Source organism: Sphaeramia orbicularis, chromosome 18 (assembly GCF_902148855.1).
Source record: "Sphaeramia orbicularis chromosome 18, fSphaOr1.1, whole genome shotgun sequence".
Lineage (NCBI taxonomy): Eukaryota > Metazoa > Chordata > Actinopteri > Kurtiformes > Apogonidae > Sphaeramia > Sphaeramia orbicularis.
The window spans coordinates 36,027,297-36,049,883 of NC_043974.1; the positions used below are offsets into that span (position 1 = coordinate 36,027,297).

The following is a 22,587-nucleotide window of genomic DNA, read 5'->3' on the forward strand; positions in this document are numbered from 1 at the left end:
TTTTTTTTTTTCGCATATGAATTATGCATTATTTATACATATGTTTGATGATTTAAAAGGTCATCTTAATCAAGAAAGATCAGTTTGTGTTAAACATTTGAAGTCTCAGCCTGTGAAAATGTACAAATATAAAGAGTAAACACCTGAAAGGTTTGGAGGTCATTGTAAGACATGTCTCAATGGAGCTTCATCATGAACACATTGAAGTGATTTTCACCTCTTTTAACCCATAAAGACCCAAACACCCACCATCGACCAAAACCACCTCCTGATATATTTAATACCTGTTGATCCATTAATCCTATCAACACATGTAAATAATTGGTGTAAAATACAGTTATTCCTCTTTTCATGGTCATCAGATATGACCCATCTGGACATACAGAGGCTCTGTAGTTACCGTGGAAACACTGTCATCTTCTACAACATTGATTCACCAGTAAAACCCATGGAGTTGGCTCAATGACAGTGGATGTAGACACTCATTTTTACATTCAATTATTGATATCTTTGCTGAAAAACTCACTATTTCTTTTTTTTTTTTTTGTCTGTTTCTGATATAACCTTTGAAGTTGCTTTGAGTTTTCATGAACATCTACATGGTCAGTGAATTAAACACCGGAAAGAACATGATTTGCACTGAAAAATGCAGAATACAGAGGATAATATTACAATAAATAGTGATAAACCACTTAAGGACAGTTAAATATAGAGAAAAAAAAGTCATTTGGGAACTTACACAAATGTCACACTGGGTCCTTATGGGTTAATACAGTTTCATCTCATTCTAGAAGATTAAGGTAAAATGCTAAATACTGGTGATTACAAATGCAACAAGAGAAAGGAAAAAAAACAAAAAACGGTACTTTCTACAAATTAATCAAGTGATCATTTGTCTAAAACTGATCATGTGACCGTGCCTTTGCTGCAGCAGCTCCGGATTATTTTCTGCAGGTTAGGCATATTCAGGTGGAGATAGAGGAGGGAATGAAAATGAAATTGATAGCATACACTGCAAAAATCTAAATCTTACCAAGTGTATTTTTCTCATTTGTAGTCCAAATATCTCATCACACTTAAAATAAGACATAATCACCTAAAGAGTAACTCTTCAGTGAGATATAAGAACTTATTTTTAGACAATGCATCTTGAAAATCTTATTTCAAGAAATCTTACCAAGATAATTTTCACTTGTTCCATTAGCAGATTTTTTGCTTGAATTACAAAAAAAAAAAAAAAATCTTGAAAACAAGTGAAACAATTGAACAAGTGAAAATTATCTTGGTAAGATTTCTTGAAATAAGAATTTCCAGATCTATTGTCTAAAAATAAGCTCTTATATCTCACTGAAAAGTTACTCTTTAGGTGATTATGTCTTATTTTTTGTGTGGTGCGATATTTGGACAAGAAATGAGAAAAATACACTTGGTAAGATTTGGATATTTGCAGTGTCATAAGTAAAAGGGTCAAAAGATGTGAGTATATAAAAAAAGAGAAATCAGTAAGAGGTTTTAAATAATAGTATAGACAGAAAATTAAGGAAAAAAGAAAGAAAGAAAAGGAAAAAAGCAAAATCAATAATACCAAATATAATAACAATGACAGCTTTCCTTTTTTTCTTTAGTTTTCTTACATATTTTGATAAGATCCATGTAAAACAAAAGACCAAAGTGCTGCTTATCTGGTGTTTTCAAGGTGTTATTTCATATATATATTAGTTTATGTCCATTTATCCAATAGATTTAGGAATGTTCTAGCATAAAGAAGCCGTAAAGTGAACACAGTCACAAACATTCCTTTGAACTAAAGCCCATTTTACCATTAATTCTCACTCTTTCACATTTGGAAACAAGACTTTATCTATGAAAGTACGGACAAGCAGCATTTGGACTGAATTTAGTTTTATTTCTTAATAAAGCTTCTCTACTTTTATTATCATTTTATTCTGGAGGCCTTTTATTTGCAGACCAGTGTACGCAATATTAAATAAGCATTTAATGGATTTAGTTTAACCTTCGGGTCTTTTATCGTCTGAAATATTGTGATTACAGAATAGTTTTGCACTGATATTTAGCATTTAATGAAGACTGTCATTTACTGAGTGAAATGTAAGATTTTTATTCTTTCAGTCTAAGGTCACTTTAGTCGATGAAAAGCCAAACTATTAATTTCAACGATGCAGCACATTGGATAATGAAACAGAATTGTGGTTAAAGTCAACTTTGTTTTCATTTTTCCACCAGAGATGAAGAATAAAATGTCTTTGCACAATATGTGACATGAATCCGATCAGATTTCTATCCTTAATTCTTTGCAGCTTCTATAAATCAAGGCTTTTTCTTCATAAGGCCTCGCAAACTAAACCTCCACGAAATGAAAAGACTAATTATGCACTAATTAAAGAAGAACTAAAGCAAAATTAGAAACTATAGCAGATCTGGAAAACACAAAAATGTCAGGAATCAATAGGACTGAGACTTTTCTTACCATAAAACCCCAGCTGCATTTTCAAGCCTCTTATTTTGTTTTGTTTTTTTGCTACTGGAGGGTAAAATATTGAGTGCAGCAGTGATTTCCAACACTTCACATTTAGAGCTCCACCGTTTCCTTCACCTCTAAAATTATGTGGTGTGTTTGTAGGTGTAAATTGGACAAAATGCAGTACAATTATGGGTCTGCATGTGGAAATTTGTCAAGCTGACTTCATTTTGTTGCAGCGTTCGGCTCTGCCACTGCTGACTGCCTGTCAAACTGTCAGAAGGATGGAATGGATGTCCTGTATGGTATTTTTGCCCACCCTCAGGGCTTCCCCTATACATGTCCGTCCATCCATCCATCCATCCATCCATCCATAATGGTGCAGAGTTAACTCTTTAAAACCTGACATGTCATCCCTGACATACCCTGTGCATCAGTGGCGGCTGCTCGTCTTTCAGACAGGGGAAGCTCATTGTCGGCTTACATCAAAAAAACCAAAAAATTGTCAAGTTATTTAAACATAAATTTGTCCCTCCGTTCCTTTTTAAGAAAATGGTCAGTGACCTTAATGTACCAAGTAAACAAGAAAACATTGAAATTATGTTAAATTGAAACAAGGAAGTACAATGAGTGTGTTTTATTTACAGTGCAAGAAATGAACGAGTAATTTCGTAGTGGTTTCTCTCTAATTTCACAGCAGAATGTGCGACAGTATTAAACTGAACTGTGTCAGTGAAGGAGGAGATCTCAAAATAGCTGTCAATCAAATGGGATTCAGCCTTTTGACTGATCCTCCAATCAGCATGTGGAAGCCCAGTGTCCAGCCCGGCCCAGCTCCGCCCACAGCTCCATTCACCCCCAGAGACGCCAAGCGTCCGGGGGCGGGACAACATCGTGGCATTTATCCAATTACCGTCCAGTTTTGAGACAATGAAAAAAACTGTTCCACTCAGTCCCATTGAAGTGCATGGACGCTGAGCGTCTACGGACAAATGCACTGAGCAGAGATCGAATGAGAAAACAGCGCAACGGGAATGTATGAGAAGTGAACAACATTGAGTCTGTTGATTTGTGATAAAGCTGATTCTGAACAAACTCGTCTGTGAGATGAACGTGTTCTAACACATTTGTAGTCAATGAAATGTCAACGCAACCGAACATATTTAACCATTTAATTTTCGTAATTTTAGGGGAAGCTGAGCTTCCCTTGCAGTCTGTGAGAAATCGCCTCTGGTGTGCATATGCATTTTGGATGGTTTTAACTTTCACTGTTTGTGTAATTGGAAAATTCCATCAGTTTCTGAAACCTGAGGCTTTATAGGTTTTATTGGGTCAATACGGTAATTTCAAACATGCCTGTACTAGAAACTGGAGATTACTGAGGATTACTGAGCAGAAGCAGCCTCTACTGTACTAGAAGCTGCATATTATAACATGCAGTAAATTGTAAAGGATTGCTCCATTTTTATACGTCTGAAAAAAAAAAAAGGGCTCTGGAAAAATGGGCAAACAGACTCACAACATACAGGGTTATTCAAAAAGAATGAACTGATTTCATAACGCAATATTTTAATAAAGAAAAGCAATAGAAAACTCCAGCCAAGTCACAAGTATTCTACTCACAATCAACTTTTATTTCCTATCTTACAAGTGCTCAACATGGCCACCACCTGCAGCACAGACAACATCAATGCGATTAAAGAATTCCTCCCAGATGCGTATGAGCATATCACGATCCATGGAGTTGATCGCTGTTATTCAATGTTTAAGGTCAGCAAGGTCAGTGGGTAGCGGTGGAACATTAGCGCAATCTTTTACATATCCCCACAAGAAAAAAAAACAAAACAAACAAAAAAAAAAATCACACACGGTGAGGTCTGGGGATCTTGCAGTCCAAGCACTAAGAGAACGCAGAACACCTTTTACAGGGGACTCTCCATTCCGAGGGTAAACAAACAACTGAATGTTGCCGGAGGAACGACGTGACTACAGCGCCCCTGTGGCAGCCATTCAAAACTTAGAAAACTCCTCTTTCAAATGATCACTGACTTGTTCCATGACGATGCTTGAGAACTGAAGCAACGTGTCATGAAATCAGTTCACTCTTTTTGAATAACCCTGTATTTTTTAGTTCGTCAAAATAAGAAACAAATGGTTCCAGACACAACAAACCCCGCCCCTCGCACGTATTGTAGCTTATTTTGGCATCGATCCAGCTGATGTCATCATGTCTATCCATGCGCTAATGTCAGCATAACAATTGCTTCTATTTATGTGCCAAGTTTGAAGTAAATTGAAGCAAAATTGGTGTTTTTGTAGACATTTGAAGTTTCACTCATTATAAGTAAATGGGAGAAAAAAAAAAGATTTTTAAAAATTCATAAAAAATTTAAACTTCGACCTACTTTTCCCAAAATTTAACCACATCTATTCTGGGTCACTGGTAATCTGTAAACCAAATCTGGTGTGAATTTAACCAATTGTTTTACTGCTACAGACATGTGAAATTTCGCCCATTATAAGTAAATGTGAAAAAAAAAAAAAGATTTTAAAGAATTAATAAAAAATTTGAACTTTGACCTACTTTTTCAAAAATTTAAGAAGATCTATTCTGGGTCACTGGCAATATATAAACCTAGTTTGGTATGAATTGAACCAATAGTTTTGCTACTACAAAAATGTGAAATTTCGCCCAGTATAAGTAAATGGGGAACTTTTTTTTTTTTTTAATTCATAAATTTGAACTTTGACCTACGTTTTCCAAAATATAACCACATCTATTCTGGGTCACTGGCAATCTATAAACCCAATTTGGTATGAATTCAACCAATACTTTTTCTGCTAGAGCATTTTAGGCTTATGGTTTAAAGGGTTAAGGCACAAAAACGCAGAATGATGCCCATGAGAATGATTCCACAGGATGACGTTATGAAACCAAACCTTGTTTACACCCAGATCCTAACTGACGTACCCACATCTTCAGCTACACCTGGAAAAAGCCACAACATTCCTCTCATCGCAGGCCTCCGAAATAGGCCCGGCACTTGTCTAAAAGCAACAAAAGTGGCTGTAATTTCAGTCGTTTTTGGAAATCCATGTCACACTTGAAATTATGAATGCAACGCTCCTCTGGCAGGTGAAATTCAGAGTGTTTGTGAAACCGCTCACATTTTTCTTCCCTTTTCAGAGATACTTCAAACACGATGCATCAAATAGCGAGCGTTCAGAGACAAATCAGAGGCGTTGGTGCCTTTAGTGTTACAGGATAGTGGTAGAAAATGGCCTTTCATTGTTCATACTGAGAAAAAGTTGCATTTGTTGAGTTGCTAAAACATTCAGAACTTTATAGCAGATCCATAAAACGTATCATCTTATGTCCTTTGAGATATAAAGATATGGTTCTGAGTTTAACAGAGGACAAATGAATCTATAGACACAGTTTATTTTGCAAAAGCATTCATTTCACTTTTCTGACAAACTGCCTCATTTCACTTTCAGGTAGATTCTCTTAAAGCACAGGTGTCAAACATATGGTCCGTGGGCCAAAACCGGCCCGCCAAGGGGTCCAATCTGACTTGTGGGATGAATTTTTGAAATGCAAAAATTACACTGAACATATTAACAGTCAGGATGTTAAAATGTTTTTAGTTCATATTCCACATACAGACCAATACGATCTAAAGTTGATCAGACCAGTAAAATACTATCATAATAACCTATAAATAATGACAAGTCCAAATTTTCTCTTGTTTTTGTGTAAAAAAGTAAAATTTAATAAAAATGTTGTCATTAACAAACTATCCTTTCACACAAAAATGTGAATAGCCTGAACAAATATGAACAACTTGAAATGTCTGAAGAGATGTAAGGGACATTTGACCAATATTCTGCCTATTATTAAATGTTTTGTGTATTAGTAGATCCACTGTGATCTGTAAGTTGTAATGTACATGTGTGAATGATAAACTGAGACAGAATATTGTTAAAATTGTCCTTTTTTTCTTAACCTTATAATGCCAAACATATCATATTTGATACATGACTGTTGAAACCTCCTACATGATCAGTGTGATATTTTTTTCTTGAAAAACCTGATGTATACAATTAGATACATGCAATACACAGATAATCCACCAGGGGGAGGAATTTGTTCCCCAGAGGCCTTTCCAGTGACACTACAATACTGTCATTAATGAGGAAGGAGGAAGAACTTTGACAATATTGAAAAGGAATTACCAATTTGTTCGACATGTTTGTGTTATATTATGTTTTCTTTGTTCAGAAATAATATCTGAGCATTGAGACATTATGTATCAAATATGATCCAAAATTGAAACTTATACATGGAAAGTGATATTTGAAAAAAAAAAAATTTGTTGGTTATTCAGAAGGACCAATAAAGGCTCCAGTTTCAAAGAACTGGAATGTTCTGTCAATGATTTAATGGTTCAGGCTTTACAGGGTTAAACTAGAAAAGCACTTGGAGAGCGCAGACCTCCGCCAAGCGCAAAAATTCCCCACATAATCGGTGATACAAATCCTACATTTATTTTTTTAAATAAAATCCGCCTTCTGGATCAGATCCGGATTAGCCTTTGAAATGTGATAGAGGACCCCACTGTCAATTCCTGAGTTAAATTTCATGAGTTTTGGTCAATAATTAAGCGAGATATTGGGAAACGAAAATTTTGGCCCCATTTACCACAATGTTAACGAAAATTTCAAAGTGATCCAGAATCCAGGATTTCTTCCGGATCACCCCCAAAAGTTAATCATTTCTTCCTTATCCCATTTCCAACAAACCCTGAAAATTTCATCAAAATCTGTCCATAACTTTTTGAGTTGTGTTGCACACTAACGGACAGACAAACAGACAGACAGACAAACAAACCCTGGCAAAAACAGAACCTCCTTGGCGGAGGTAAAAATATCAGGTTGTTTGTGTTCTTCAGACTTTGAAGGAAACTTTGTAGATGTAAACAGTTTCATAATGTCATTTTACTTTTTTCACCGTTATTACCCCACCTTTTGAAGGTGAAGTATGGGGTATTGTTTTTGGTTCAGTTTGTTTGTTTGTTAACACTAGCAGCAAACTATTTGTTGAATTGACACCAAATTTGGTTTATATATTGCCAGTGACCCAGAATAAATGTCATTAGATTTCGGGAACAGTAGGTCAAAATTACAATTTTTTTTATTGATTTTTAAAATCTTTTTGTTCCCCATTTACTTATAATGGGCAAAATTTTAAATGTCTGTAGCAGCAAAACTATTGATTGAATTCATGTCACATTGACGTTATAGATCACCAGTGACAAAGAATGGATCTCATTACATTTTGGGAACAGTAAGTCAAAGTTCATATTTTTTATGAATGTTTAAAATCTTTTTTTTTTCCCCTAATTACTTATAAAGGGTGAAATTTCAAATGTCTGTAGCAGCAAAACTATTGGTCGAATTCACACCAAATTTGGTTTATAGATTGCCAGTGACCCAGAATGGATCTCATTACATTTTGGGAACAGTAGGTCAAAGTTCAAATTTTTTATGAATTTTTAAATTCTTTTTTTTTTCCCCCATTTTCTTATAATAGCATTATTTCACATGTCTGTAGCAGCAAAACTATTGGTCGAATTCACACCAAATTTGGTTTATAGATTACCAGTGACCCAGAATGGATCTCATTACATTTTGGGAACAGTAAGTCAAAGTTCAAATTTTTTATGAATTTTTAAAATCTTCCCATTTACATATAATGGGTGAAATATGTGGGAGGGGCGGAGTTTAATGTGCCTGGTACCACTTGTTATTATCCTGGATCATATTGGGCTGAATGTGGCCCTGAATTAAAATGAGTTTGAGACCCCTGTCTTAAAGAAAAGCACTGGTTTACTGATTTGTTCTGGAATTGCTCTTGCTTTGAGGACGATCAAGGTCGAATTATGTGTAAGTAGCAGTGATTTATGATGAGGTGTGTTCAGTCCTGTTGGATTTGGAAGCATTTTGTGAATCTGATGTATTGTGCTTGTTGAGATACAAGATTATGCAGGTTGTTTTTTTATTTATTTATTTATGTTAATGAGTCCATCGTTTCACTGATTGGTTTCCCGTCTCTGCTGCCGTCTGTGTTTAGTGGCCTTGGAGTCGTTCACTCCAGCTTTAAATCCACTCATATAAACTTTAACTGAGCATAAAGGTCAGCGATGCAACAGTCAGGGAATCTGTTGGTCGCTAATAAAAGTCTTGTACAAGTAGAATACTAATAATCTGTCATGTTGTGACAGTTTGAGTTTGAAGCTTTAATTAATTTATTTATTATTTATTGATTTTTAAGGGGTGCCAGCCAGTTCTGTCTCCTGGCATTTAAGATGTTAAGTCGTTTAGTCGGTTTTAATTCAGTCTTTTGTATATGCTTGAGTTTTTGTTTATGGTTATTTTGTTTTTTTTGTTGTACCTCAAACCCACACAAAGGATGCAAGTCAAATTTTTATTTTTTCAGAAAACAGTATCACGTTAATTCAGAAAAACAGAGCCAAATTTAATTTTTTTTCAGAAAACAGTATGTTGTTAATTCGGAAGGAAAGAGACATTTTTTTTTTTTGAACTTATTTTATACTGTTTTATGCAAAAATAAAAATTCGGCTCTGTTTTTACAAGGTAATTATCTCGTTAATTCAGAAAAACAGAGCTGAATTTTAATTTTTTCAGAAAACAGTATGTTGTTAATTCGGGAAAAAAAGAGCCAATTTTTTAAAACTTATTTTATACTGTTTTATGCAAAAATAAAAATTCAGCTCTGTTTTTACAAGATAATTATCTTGTTAATTCAGAAAAACAGAGCCGAATTTTAATTTTTCAGAAAACAGTATCTCGTTAATTCAGAAAAACAGAGCCGAATTTTAATGTTTTCACTAAACAGTATCTTGTTAATTCAGAAAAACAGAGCTGATTTTTTTTTTTTTTTTACTTATTTTTTTCTCTTAATTACAAGATAATTATCTTGTTAATTTGGAAAACAGAGCTGAATTTTATTTTTTGTGTGAATGCAATACGCTTCCGTAGAAATAAATAAAAACTACAATTAAAAGAAAAAAACGATAACTAATTGAAACTGCATTGTGTGCTTACAAAACTAACTACAACGTATAAAAATTATAGATAAAATTCACTTCGTTTTCGTCTCTGTCAATTATTATTAGCTGACGGCAGCAAACACCACTTCATGGTCCGTCACTTCTTGTCATTTGTCGTTTATAGTCGTCTTCTGGTCCCCACTCTACTTGGAAACATGGAGACTAAAGCAGCAGAGTCCTGTCTGGGATTTATTTGAATATGACGGTGAAGAAGATAAAAGATTTGAAAAAAATAAAACTGATACTAAAACTAAGCATTTAGAAAAAAAAACAAAACTAATAAAAACTAGCAAACCTGCTCTAAAAACTAATTAAAACTAACTGAATCAGAGAAAAAAAGTGAAAACTAAATAAAACTAAACTATAATAATGAAAATGAAAACTATTATAACCTTGCTTTGTACAGGTATCTATAATCAGTATGCAAGTCAAAGCATTGGCCTCTTTTTTTTGTTTGTTGAAAAACCAATAAAGGTTTAAGTTAAAAAAAAAAAAACAAACGTTTAACAACTGTTGATCCACCAATCCTATCAATACATGTAAATAATTGATGTAAAATGCAGTATTTTATTTTTTCGTGGTCATCAGATATGACCCATTTGGACATTCAGAGGCTCCGTAGTTACCATGGAAACAACGTCATCTTCTACAACACTGATTCACATACATATTACATATCATTAGCCTCATAGCATAATTGCCTAAGTCATACACTATATGGACAAAAGTATTGGGACACGTTGAATTCAGGGGTTTCTTTTCTAACAGGGGTCTAGGATACAAAACAATAATGTCATAATATATTTGTTTATTATTTTTGCTTCCAAAATGCCTCAGAGATGGTTTTTATTTAATTTCTCTCAACACTGATCTTAGTTAAACTACCCCCTGTGGTCAGTCCCATTTCCTCCACTATGACCTTGACTTTATTTCCACAGGTCATTTATTTGGAGGTCTGTATTTCTTTATAATATAATAATTCTTGTTGGATTTCAAGGCTTTTGCTGCTACCTTTCATCCTATCCCTGATGCTACTGAAAGGGTCATATTTAACAACACTATTGTCTCTGGGCAGTTAAACCTGGTGTTTTATTTTACCACAAACCACATAAAACCTTTAGGAAAACTGCACGGATCTATTAAAGTCCACAGTACAAGGTGATTTTGGAGAGAAATTATGCTAATGCTTTAACTTTTCACATGGTTTGTTGTTGTTCTTGTTGCCTCTTTATACAATATGAATCAACTTTAAGGCAGAAAGTTTAACCCATAAAAATCCAAACCTCTGATCTAAACTGTTTAATACCTGTTAATCCACTAATCCTATCAATACATGTAAATAATTGGTGTAAAATGCAGTTTTTCATGTTTTCATGGTCATCAGATATGACCCATTTGGACGTTCAGATGCTCCGTAGTTACCATGGAAACACTGTGATCATCCACAACATTGATTCACCAGTAAAATCCATGGAGTTGGATCAATGACAGTGGATGGAGACACCGGGTTTTGTGTTCAGTCATTGATATCTTTGCTGAAAAACTTACTTTTTCTTGAGTTTTCTCTGTTTTTCATGTAATAAAACTCAACTTTAATCTGAGCTTTAAAGAACATCTACATGATCAGTAAATTAAATATAGGAAAATAAATGATTTACACTGAAAAATGGAAAATAAGGAAGATAATATTACAATCATTGGTAATAAATCACTTCAATATAGAGAAAAATTTATCTAGGAACTACCACAAACGTAACACTGGGTCTTTACGGGTTAAAATTTAAAGGGGTCATATTTTGCTAAACCCACTTTTATTAGTCTTTGGTTCTTTTAATTGTGTATTTTGACCTTAATAGTTCATACAGTTTGAATTTGAACCCTCCAGGTGCTGCAAAACTATCTTTATATTCATTTGGACAAAAATCGAGTGGATTTCTACAACTTGTTTTAATTCCTTCTTAATTTGTTACGTCTATAACTAGTTACGTCACGATATTTGCACATATAAGGTCAAGACTTCTGACGAACATTTCTCCGAGTACGACATATTTGTTTGTCAGCAGCAGTTGCAGTAAAAACTGAAAATATGTCCTTTCTGGTGTCATTACTCAGAAATAGGGTTGAAGATGGACCTGTGGAGTTGAATTAATGAAGAATTCAGACCCAAGCAGAGCATTTACAGTTTATGTAGACCACAGGGAAATGTCTGAAAATGCAGAATTCCTTTTTTTTTTTTTTTTTAAAAAAAAAAAGCAAAATATCACTCATTTAAATAACTGAAACTTTATTTTCTATTTTGAACAAAACTTTGATGTATTTTTTAATTGCTTCTTTACTGTCTTTTTAAAAAAGTAACCAGTTAAAAGATTATTTGAACCAAGTTAAAAAGCAACTGAAGACTTTCTTGTTTCGACAGGCTTTTAGTTAAGGGTGGATTTTATGACTAGTTGGTTTTATATTTTTATGCCTGTGTCATATGTAGCTGTGTGTTTTTAGCAACTATGTATTTTACTACTGATTTTATAGTAAAGCACTTTGTGAAATTTTTCTACAAAAAGTGCTAATTAGGTAAAAAAAAAAAAAAAAGAAAGAAAAAAGAAAAGGCCAGTACTCAAAATGACCTTTCTGGTGTCATTACTCAGAAATAGGGTTGAAGATGGACCTGTGGAGTTGAATTAATGAAGAATTCAGACCCAAGCAGAGCATTTACAATTTATGCACTGTAAGCCCAGACTTTGTATTTACTAAAATGCTTTCATTACAATGTACTTAAATGATTTCAGTTTTATTACATTACTATAAAATGTTAAGTATATTCTACTAATTTGTAGACATAGTCGAAAGTACGAAAAAGTTTAAGTTGAATGGAATTAAATCACTCAGTTTTAGTCATGACCACACCTTTTTATCGCCACATTGCATTGTGGGTATTGGGCATGTTGTTGAAAATATGTTATTTTTCTGTGCAAGGGTTCAGTGGGGTTGTGGTGTTGGTGTTAATTTGGACTTAATGTGTGTATGGTAATGTTTATTGGCCTTTTTGTGTTTGTTTTTGTATTTTTGTAGAGCTGCACCATGAGTCAGAGCCAGAGGAAGAACAATGGATTTACTGTTCATCTAATATTGTTCTTGTTCCATGTATATTTTTATGCCTTGTCAAATTAAAAGCACTTCCTGTACTGGCAAATTACACTGAGCTTATTTCCTGCCTAACTTCCATCTACGTTACAGTATGTTAAGTTGAATAATTTCATAAAGCAATTTATATTGCAAAAAGATTTTAATTTAAATCAACTTGGAATTGGGTAAAATGAACTGATTATTAGTGATGGGACTTTTGGCTCTTTGAAGGGAGCTGTTCACTGAAAAGAGTCGTTCAAAAAACTGTCTCTTTTATGTTTTTTGCATTATTTTGAAACACCAATGTTTTAATGACTAAATAGGCTACATATGATGATTGACATTACATTTTAAAGGTGTTTAATTGGCGCGGCAGTAAATATTATCTTACCGTAAAAAAGAATAGTTAGTTCAAATGTGACATGAGAGGTGACATTAGGCAAATGCTGGAATTTGACCAAAAACATCACGATACATTATGTGGACTAGTCTGTAGCCTAAAAATGAAGAAGAAAATAAAACATTTTCTTTTGAAATAACATTTTATTCTCCTCAAAACAAGAATAATAAATGTGTGTAAACATACGGAAAAAATTGAACAAAACACAACAGTGATTAATCACTGCGATCACTTAAATACCTGAATTATAGTGCAATTCTCAGAACAAGAACAATATGTTGGTAAATTGACAGGTAATTGGACACTCCCTCAAAAAAAACAATGAACGGCTCTTTACTAAGACCCAGTTCCCATCGTTCATTTCAAAGAGCCATTCAAAAGATTCGATTCGTTCGTGAACGTCACATCGCTATTGCAAAACATTAATTTAAATCAACTTAGAATTGAGTACAATGAACTGATGATATTTAGTCTAATGATTATACAAAGCAACTGACATTGCAACAAATTTTAAGTTAATTAACTTGGCATTTAGTGTGCTGTACTTAAAATAGCAATTCCATTCAAATCAAGCATTTAAGTTTAATACACTCAAGTTTTCATTACTTAAAAAACTTGAGTAAACCGGTTGCCTAAAAATGTTTAAGTAAACTCAATTAATCCAGTCTTACAGAGTGTAGACCACAGGGAAATGTTTGAAAATGCATAATTCCATTTAAAAAAAAAAAAAAAAAAAAGCAAAATATCACCCCTTTAAGCAAAATGTAATTCCAGTCTGCAAAACAACGTGATAATGGACGACAGAGTGGCTGCATCCAGTTCATCTAATCTCTGCTATTGGCTCTCATTACATCTCTGGGGACCCCCGACTCATCTATAAATAGCATCAGATGCAGGTGGATCCATCTATATCGGAGAGAAGCTTCTCTCTCGCCAAGTTGACGTGCATTAGATGGCTATGAAAACATGACCATAAGCACCGATTCTTTATCCCAATCTGCAGAAGAGAGCTCAAACCATCCACGTGTTTAATTCTCACAGTTTAAAAAAAAAAAAAAAAAAAATCAAAGCTTTTAGTGCAGCGGCGGTGCCTCAGAGATCTGAACAGCTTTCACACCCAGTTTGCTAGAACCACTTTAATTTAGCAAACAGTATTACATTGAAATTCCGAGGCATTAATAATCAAAAAAAAAAAAGAGAGAAAAAAAAAATTGCCTGCAAATGTGTTCCAAAACAGGCTGAACCCTGCATGTAAAGCAGCTGTTTGCAAACGTTCTGATAACATTAATACAAGAAGGGAACCTTTTCAGCTCATTATATTTATTTTTACAGCTAAGTATGCAAATAAGCTTCGAGCGCAACAATAAAATATAAATACGCTTTTTAAAATTCATTAATATCAGGTTAGGATTACAGTTGAAGGTCTTTTTCTTCCTTTCCGCGCTCACATTGGGAGGTAGTCGTGGTGTCTGAGGTGGTTTTTGTTCACCGTTTCACTCCCTTTCTTTTGGCGCTGATGGTATTCATTGTATGCAGGGAAGCATCCTTTGCCTTACAGCAGCCATGGTAATTTTTCAGTCTGATGGGGCCCAGTGCACCTTACAACAACAGGCTCCATTTATGTGCATTCGCTCTGATCTGCACTTGACCTTCCTCAACCGGTGCAGCGACTAAAAAGCCTTTTTATGCCATCCCAAAGAAGTGTTCACGGGAGCAACAGCGTCTCAGTCACAGCCCCTCGGGAAACGGTTTAGGACCTATAAACTCTTTAAAGGGATGCTTCAAAAATCGACAACTGGAATTTCCTCACCGTGGAGAACTTTGCGTTCATGACGTGCATTCATATATCAGGAAGGAGCGAAGTTGGGAATGACAATGAACGAATGACCTTTGCAAATTACTCTGCACAAACTTTAGGTAATCTCCAGGAATCCGATGCCTCTTTTGGGAGATTAATCCAACCTTTAAGTCCACTTCGCAGAATATTTATTTATCGACAAATCATGAGGCAGCGGCACAAAGTGAAGCAAAAAACATCATAGTCACCTGAGGATTATTTACTTCTGCTTTTTCTTTACATCTGTATTTTTGGTAACTGGGTTAAAAAGGTCAAAAAAATTATGTTACTATAATCTACACCAAACGTCTATTTTTGGGTAGGCAATTACTTATATTTTCAGGAAAATGTATTTTGAAATGAGAAAAAATTTGAGGAGTTTTATGAGTGTGAATGTTTGGAAAATGACCGTTTTCTGTCATCATTCTGGGTTCATTTTATAAACTCATAAATAAACTACATTTATTCCAAATACATTGATATTTGAAAAAAAAAAAATTGAAGCTGTAAATATTGAATACAAGTGATTTTTTGTCAGTTTATAACCTTATAATAGTTGTTTTATTGCATATGTTTACTTTTTAGCAAGTGCTGCTCGGTTATTTAATGGCAAAAAGAGGGAGACTGTTGTCATGGCAACCAATGAGGTTGAAATTTTGAAATTCAGAGTATTTCAATGAGCGCCTTATAAAGTTAATTCTTCAATTAAATATTTCACAAACGTGAAATTAGATGGAGAAGAACAATTGCTTTTTTTTTTTTTTTTTACAGTGTGATGATACTATCTGGATTTACTTAAAAATAAGAGGAAAAACTCAGCAAGACAGTAAAATGAGCTGAATAACCAAACAGCTGACCCCTTTGTAAACCGGTCAATGTCAAGTAGACGGAGATGCAGCTCACATAGATGAAGGATGTACTAATTTGCTCCCAAAAGTGTATAATGTAAAAAATTAAATAAATCAAAGATAAAAACCACGGACCTTGGCTTCACCACGTTCGAATGAGAAAACGATCTTAATTTACAGCCGTGAACGAAGACACCAGTGAACAAGAGTCTCAGTGGCTTCATTTTCATAGTTCCAGAAAGGAGACGTTACATACACTGAATATAAACACACAAACGCCAACTCTGAGAGTGTACAAACCATTATGAGAGCAGAGTCATGAAACTGCATGACCATCTTGAGTGTCGTGAGGAAAACAAACTCAAAACGGTGATAACTTGTCTCTTAGTGAATGCATTTATAATGGAGTTAATGTATGTAATGTGTGATTCCACTTATCTCACACTGTTACTGTATTAATTACAATTTTATTTTATGGGCAGTGAATGCTACACTCCTGCGGACTAGGGTTGTGCACCCCAGGGAGATAGCAACAGTTTGCTGTCTACCTGATAAGAACACACATTGTTAGTCCGTCATTATTTTACATTTTTATTTTAATTTCATATCTAAATGATTGTATTACACTATTATATTTGTGTAACACTTTGCTCCCAATCGGTTGAGCATATTCTTGAATGAAAATAATATTCTTAATTATATGTTCATAGTATGATTAACATGTGATTTATTAGCCAACTTTGATTTTTTTTTTTTTTTTTTTTTTTTTTTAGCTTAGTGTGAGAAAAGGCTCTGGTGTTACTAATGACACTGACTGTATACTTTTCTGCCAGGAATAAACGGCAAATGTCTAAAGAAGTTTGGTTCTGTCATATCTAACACAAAGCACGAATACAACCACTACACACTCACATTAGAGCCCAACCGATATGGGGTTTTTGGGGCTGATGCTAATGCCAATACAGATAATGGGGAGCTAAAAAAGCTGATATCCAATATATCAGCCGATAACCGATATATTGGCCGATACATGAAATAAGAACATTGATCTACACGGAATACATATTGGCCGATGTTGATTAATCGGTGATTACAATGCCGCTGCCAGTTCCCGCACCTAATATAGAACCGGCCGACGTGTTCGCAACAAAAATCAGAGCATTGGGGAACCGAAAATTTGGTTCCCGATGGGCACAAAGTAAAATACATGGATTCAGATCACATACACATTTTGGAAATATACAAATTTTCAATCCTTCTGGGGGAAGGTTCACTCAACTCTCTGATGTATTGGGATATGCAATCCCAAATTCGTGTCTTCTTCTTTACCTCGGACATTTGGAAGAATCAGTGCATAAAGGGACCGATATCTTGTCAAGACTCTCCTGGTGGCCGGGAACAAGGCCATAACAAAGAACTGGCTTAAGACTGTTGCTCCATCTTACAAACAATGGCTTTCAGTCATAGATGATAAAACTTGTGGAACGCCTGACATATAAACTGAAGTTGAAAAAAAAATCTTTATAAAAAAACTGGGGAAAATGGCTGACACTCAGAGACAAATGTTATTGTGAATATTGGTGAAATATTTAGTATGTGAATCTTATTTCATGAAGTGGAGTAACTTCTGGTAAATTGTGGGTATGTGTGTGTTCCGTTTCCTGGAATGGCTACAGATAGGTCATAGGTCGCAGTAACCCGGCACAAGGAAGTGTGAGAACGAAGCAGAGAGACTGTTCCCATCAACACATCTAAAAAACATCCTAAGAGGGTCATTAATAACATAACATCATATTTGGCTAAAGAGTCTACCACGTATGCATCAGATGGTTGGTTCATTTTATGGAAACAACGATGTCAGATCACCCCTGTATTAAACCCCTGTCGAATAAAGAATGGGAGAGGTTCCCTGAGAGCATTCTGAAGTCGTGGTTTATTCTTTATTTTAGCCACAACAATGTGTCTATTATATTAAGGGACCTAAACATATTCTGACACAAACACAGGCTGTTCTTTTCATTTGTTGGTTTTTTGTTCTTTTGTTTCTCCTGAACCTGAGATGGTATTGTATTATACTGATAAAAATGAGAAATAAATAAAAATGATAAAAACAAAACAAAAAATGTGTTTTTTCTAAGCAAACTGCAATGACATGAGAGGGTGTCACCAGGTCGATCAGGGTCAGAAGCAGAAAAATAAACAAACCAAGAAAACGTGAGTGTGGCAAAAGGCTGAGAAACAGACTTCTAATGTTCTGTCTAACCCTAATCCATCTGTGTCATCTTTGTTGACGCTTGTACATTCACTTACAGAGATGTGTTTTTTCTTCTACAACCTATCCCATCATGCATCAGTCCTACTACATCTATTGTAAGTGCCCAAGGACAAAACAACAGCAATACAACATCTTTTTTTTTTGGTGGCAAAGCAACGCCCTCTGTCGATGATGCATCATGGGCTCACATAATGGTATGAATATGGGCTGCTCATGCAAACACTTGGGTTCCCAGTGGAACTGGTGTGGGAACTGGCTCCAACACTGGGCTGCTGGTCTGAAAACAGCTAATGAGGCTTTTTCCAGATCCACTCAGTGGTACAGACTTATCAGTACACGCGCCTTCATCGAATGTCAAACAGACATAAACCTGCAAAATGCAAAAAAACTGACAGAAAGCAGAACAGGTCCAGAGTTAAAATGTCTGCAGTGAAGAAAGAGTCCACCTACGCCTGTCAGTGACGGTAAACACACGTCTGCAGCTCAACGAAACCTCAAACTGTGCCTACACTTCATTACTCATCTTTGGATAATTAACTTCATTTGTTTAATTTTCAGTGGGTTTTTATGAGGTAAAAGGGAACGTGGTTTACAGTCAAACCTGGCTTTGTTCCATTCACTCTCTCCTCTTTTGTCTCCTTTCATTGTTTCCTCTAGGACAGCTTGTTGTTGTTGCGGTCTGAAAAGAATGTGACGTTAAACGCCCGGAACGACCAAGGCCATCTGACCGGACAGCTCACAGTGGGTGAGTCTGCACGTCAGCTCCACGTCAGCGCGTCAGGCTTTAGATTTGAGACATTTCTTTACCGTTTGCATAGACACAGGACGGTACAGGGACATGGAGCTGTATGACTGCATCATGGTCAATAAATACAAACTTACACTGTGTGTGTTCATTTAGTTGATGAGATGTTTGACCCTTTAACCCCTGACGTGTCTGTGGTGAGCGTTGATTCTGATTCATTTTAAATATTCATAAAAATTTGCTTAACCCTTTCAGGCATGACGTCCACATTTGCTGAAACATAGTTTAAGCTCATTTTCCAAAGGATTATAAAGGCAATGTTCTCCAAACCACATGGGTTTCCCCTCAACAGACCCTAAGCAATACAATGAAAAGAAGTGTCATCTTAGTTTTAGAATTTGGACTGCTCTGTGATCGCATAAAGTTATCCTCCTAAGACCCATCTATGGGTTTTCTGTCCACATTTGTAAACAGGAGTCATATCTTTATACAAAAAAAACCCAAAAAACAAACAAAAACAGCTGTCCACCGAAATGGACATTCCATAAAAATTTTAAAAATGTGTCTGAAAAAAATATTGCATCATGATGTTTCCAATAAAGGCAATTATTTAATTTTAAAAAAGCCAAAACTCAAATATTAAATATCTTCTTAATAAAGCCATATTAAAAAAAAAAAAAAAAAAAAAAAAAAAGTTCAAAATGCATTGCAACTTTAGCCTAATTTGGAGTAATAAAATCAATCTAAAAACAAAAAATCTAGACAATTTTTTTTCATAATTCGTGCATGAAAGGGTTAATAGGTATTATTCCCTTTCACTTGAAATCACGAGCTCAAAGTGTTCTTGATATTAACAGGCATTTATTGCATATTTCTAACATGCCACACTGGGAACTAGATAAACGAAAAGAAACAAATCACATAAAATGAGCATAAAGCTACACAAGTTTTCTCTCAGAGTAATAGATGAAACAAATCAAATATCAGCTAAAATTTACTTAGGGGGTCAAATGAGTGGCCATTTTGTCAAAAAAAAAAAAGTTGTCCATTTGTGTACAGACTACTGATATTTGACAGTGGAAGCTCTATTTTCAGAAATACTGGATTTTCAATAGCACGTGTATGTGAAAACTTTTGCTGGTGGACGGACGTGTCACAACGGGGGGGAAAGAGAGGACTCAAATGCACGGAACTGAAGGGAAAAAATAACAAGTTTATTTAACAAAAATGAGAACAACACAACGAAAAACCTTACACCAACTAAGATAGAGTCCATAAAAAAAGAAAAACACACAAAACCTGAGACAGAGTCCGTAGAGAAGATGGCAAAATGTCCGGGTTATTGAGATGGAGAGAAATGGACCAGCGCTGCATGGCTGCAAACCAAAGCCTTAAATAGGCTAAAGGTAATTGGCTGCAGCCACGCAGCGCCAGCAGGTGAGTCTGATGATGATTATTAAGAGACGGAGGAACTGAGGGTCACACAGGCACAGACCATGACCAAAAGGGAGGAGCAAAGAGTCACACAGGCACAGATCCTGACAGGACGTGATATTACCCATGATGATCTGGTCAGTACCAGTACTTTATTAGTAATAAACTTATACACCTACTGGCTAAAGACGTTCATTTTGTCTTCTGTTTATGTAAATGTACTATTTTCTTTTGTTCAGACACGGAATAGAACAAAGGAAAGGAACAAATCTTTTGTTCAGACAAAAAACATCTAACAACTATTCCTTGTCTGAACAAAAGAAAATAGTATATTTATATACTTACTATTGCTAAATCTCCTCTTATTCATAAATGTTAGTATTGTGGATCTAAAACAACAACAGCTGACACAATTATTATTAGAAAACTGTTGATTTAAAAAGTGACGTGTGACATTCTTAATGTATGTATTGGCGTAACATAAGCAGGATGGATCAGCACCATACTCCATATTGAACCTGTAAAAATAAAACATGTGATATGTAGGATAGAATCTTGGAAGAAAAACTGGGGAATCTAAAAGAATAGAATATTTGTTTTTCAGGTAAATTCAGTTCAAATATAACTTGGCCATTTGTGACATGAAAATATAGCATTAATTGTGATGAAATTGGACATTTTTGAGCTGAAAACATAGTTCATATGACCATCAACATGTTGGAACAGAACTGAAATCCTGTAAATTTGCAGAACTTGCATTTACCAACACAAAGTTCCTTTGGGGATTCACTTAGATTGATTTCTTATGCACAAAGACAGAAATAAGACCTCTAAGCAAATATTAGCTGATATACATTTTCCCTTACATCCATTTATCTACTAACAGATTATGCTGAACGTTACAGAAAGTTACTTTCACTTGGCATGAACACTAATTAGCATAATTAAACTGTAAACAAAACGTCCCTCATTGGCCACTTTAACTCAAGGGGAATAAGAAGAAAACTTCTGTGGTAACAAGTCTTTATTATCCAAATATCCACAAAAATCCACTCTCCACAAAAGAAACAGGAAAAAAACTACACATACAGGTGCTCTCCACCACGTGTCTGGATGCATAGCGAGTACAGCATAAAGCTTCCTGACCCCACAGCGACACAAAAACATTGGTTCCACTACAGTATAAGACAGGTCTCATTAGACCAGTGGTTCCCAACCGTTTTTGGCCCGTGACCCCATTTTAACTTCACAGATTTGTGGCGACCCCAGACATTCAAAATGGAGGCAATTTTTTGCTAAAATTAATTTGTTTTTGATCATGTAAAAATTTGCTATACTGTGTTGCTATAAAATGTTAATTTTAGATGACATTTAGTCTATATAATGTATATTATTCTGGACGGAGGCAGTAAAGCCAGGTGTAGATTACTGCACAAAGTGAGAATTTGATTTTCCTTGGTCAGCATATGTACAGTCAGTCCAGCTTGGATTTACAAGGCTGACAATTAATACTGAACAAACAATAAGTCAAACTATGAATTATGAAAGAGCTGCAGCATCTGAAACTGACCACAATGAACATTTGGCAGATAAACAGTACCACAGTGCTTCAGTTTCAGCTTCACAGTTTGTCATGTCTGTTATGGATTGGGATTGTCTCTGTGAACTCACCATATATTTTTTATTGGTAAGTTTTTATTTTTATCAATTACTTGAAATTTCAGGCGACCCCATTTGAATTCCAGGCGACCCCATGTGGGGTCCCAATCCCAAGGCTGAAAAACACTGTATTAGACTAATGTACCAGGTTTCATGTTCCTATTGATGTTTATTTATTAACAAAAAACTGTCTTTATTATAACATGAAATAATTTTTATATTTGACTCAAAATTATAGTAACTGAAATTGTATAACTGACGAACAGCAGCTACAATAGGAAATATTTCAAGTGATGTTGATAAAATAGACCTTGCTCTTTCCATAGACATCTGAGCATGCTCAGTACACCCCCTGCCACCTGAGGAATGGGGGGAAAAACACAAAAGCGAGTGAGACCGACTCGCTGTAATTTTTTTTTTAATTAATTAAAAAAAAGTTTACACAGTTTTCTTTGTCATTTTGTTTTTACTGTTTGCAGTGTTGTCTCTCTCTCTCTCTCTCTCTCTCTCTCTCTCTCTCTCTCTCTCTCTCTCTCTCTCTCTCTCTCTCTCTCTCTCTCTCTCTCTCTCTCTCTCTCTCTCTCTCTCTCTCTCTCTCTCTCTCTCTCTCTCTCTCTCTCTCCTCTCTCTCTCTCTCTCTCTCTCTCTCTCTCTCTC

At 35.1% G+C, this 22,587-nt stretch overlaps 1 protein-coding gene across 1 annotated transcript in view; it reads left to right on the top strand.

The window, feature by feature from the left end:
- Positions 1-22,587, top strand: part of LOC115438195 (zeta-sarcoglycan-like) — a 149,162-nt gene that overhangs the window by 90,347 nt on the left and 36,228 nt on the right. Inside the window, exon 4 of the mRNA XM_030161628.1 lies at positions 18,750-18,837. Within this exon, the coding sequence (XP_030017488.1) occupies positions 18,750-18,837 (88 nt within the window). The remainder of the gene's footprint in view (positions 1-18,749; positions 18,838-22,587) is intronic.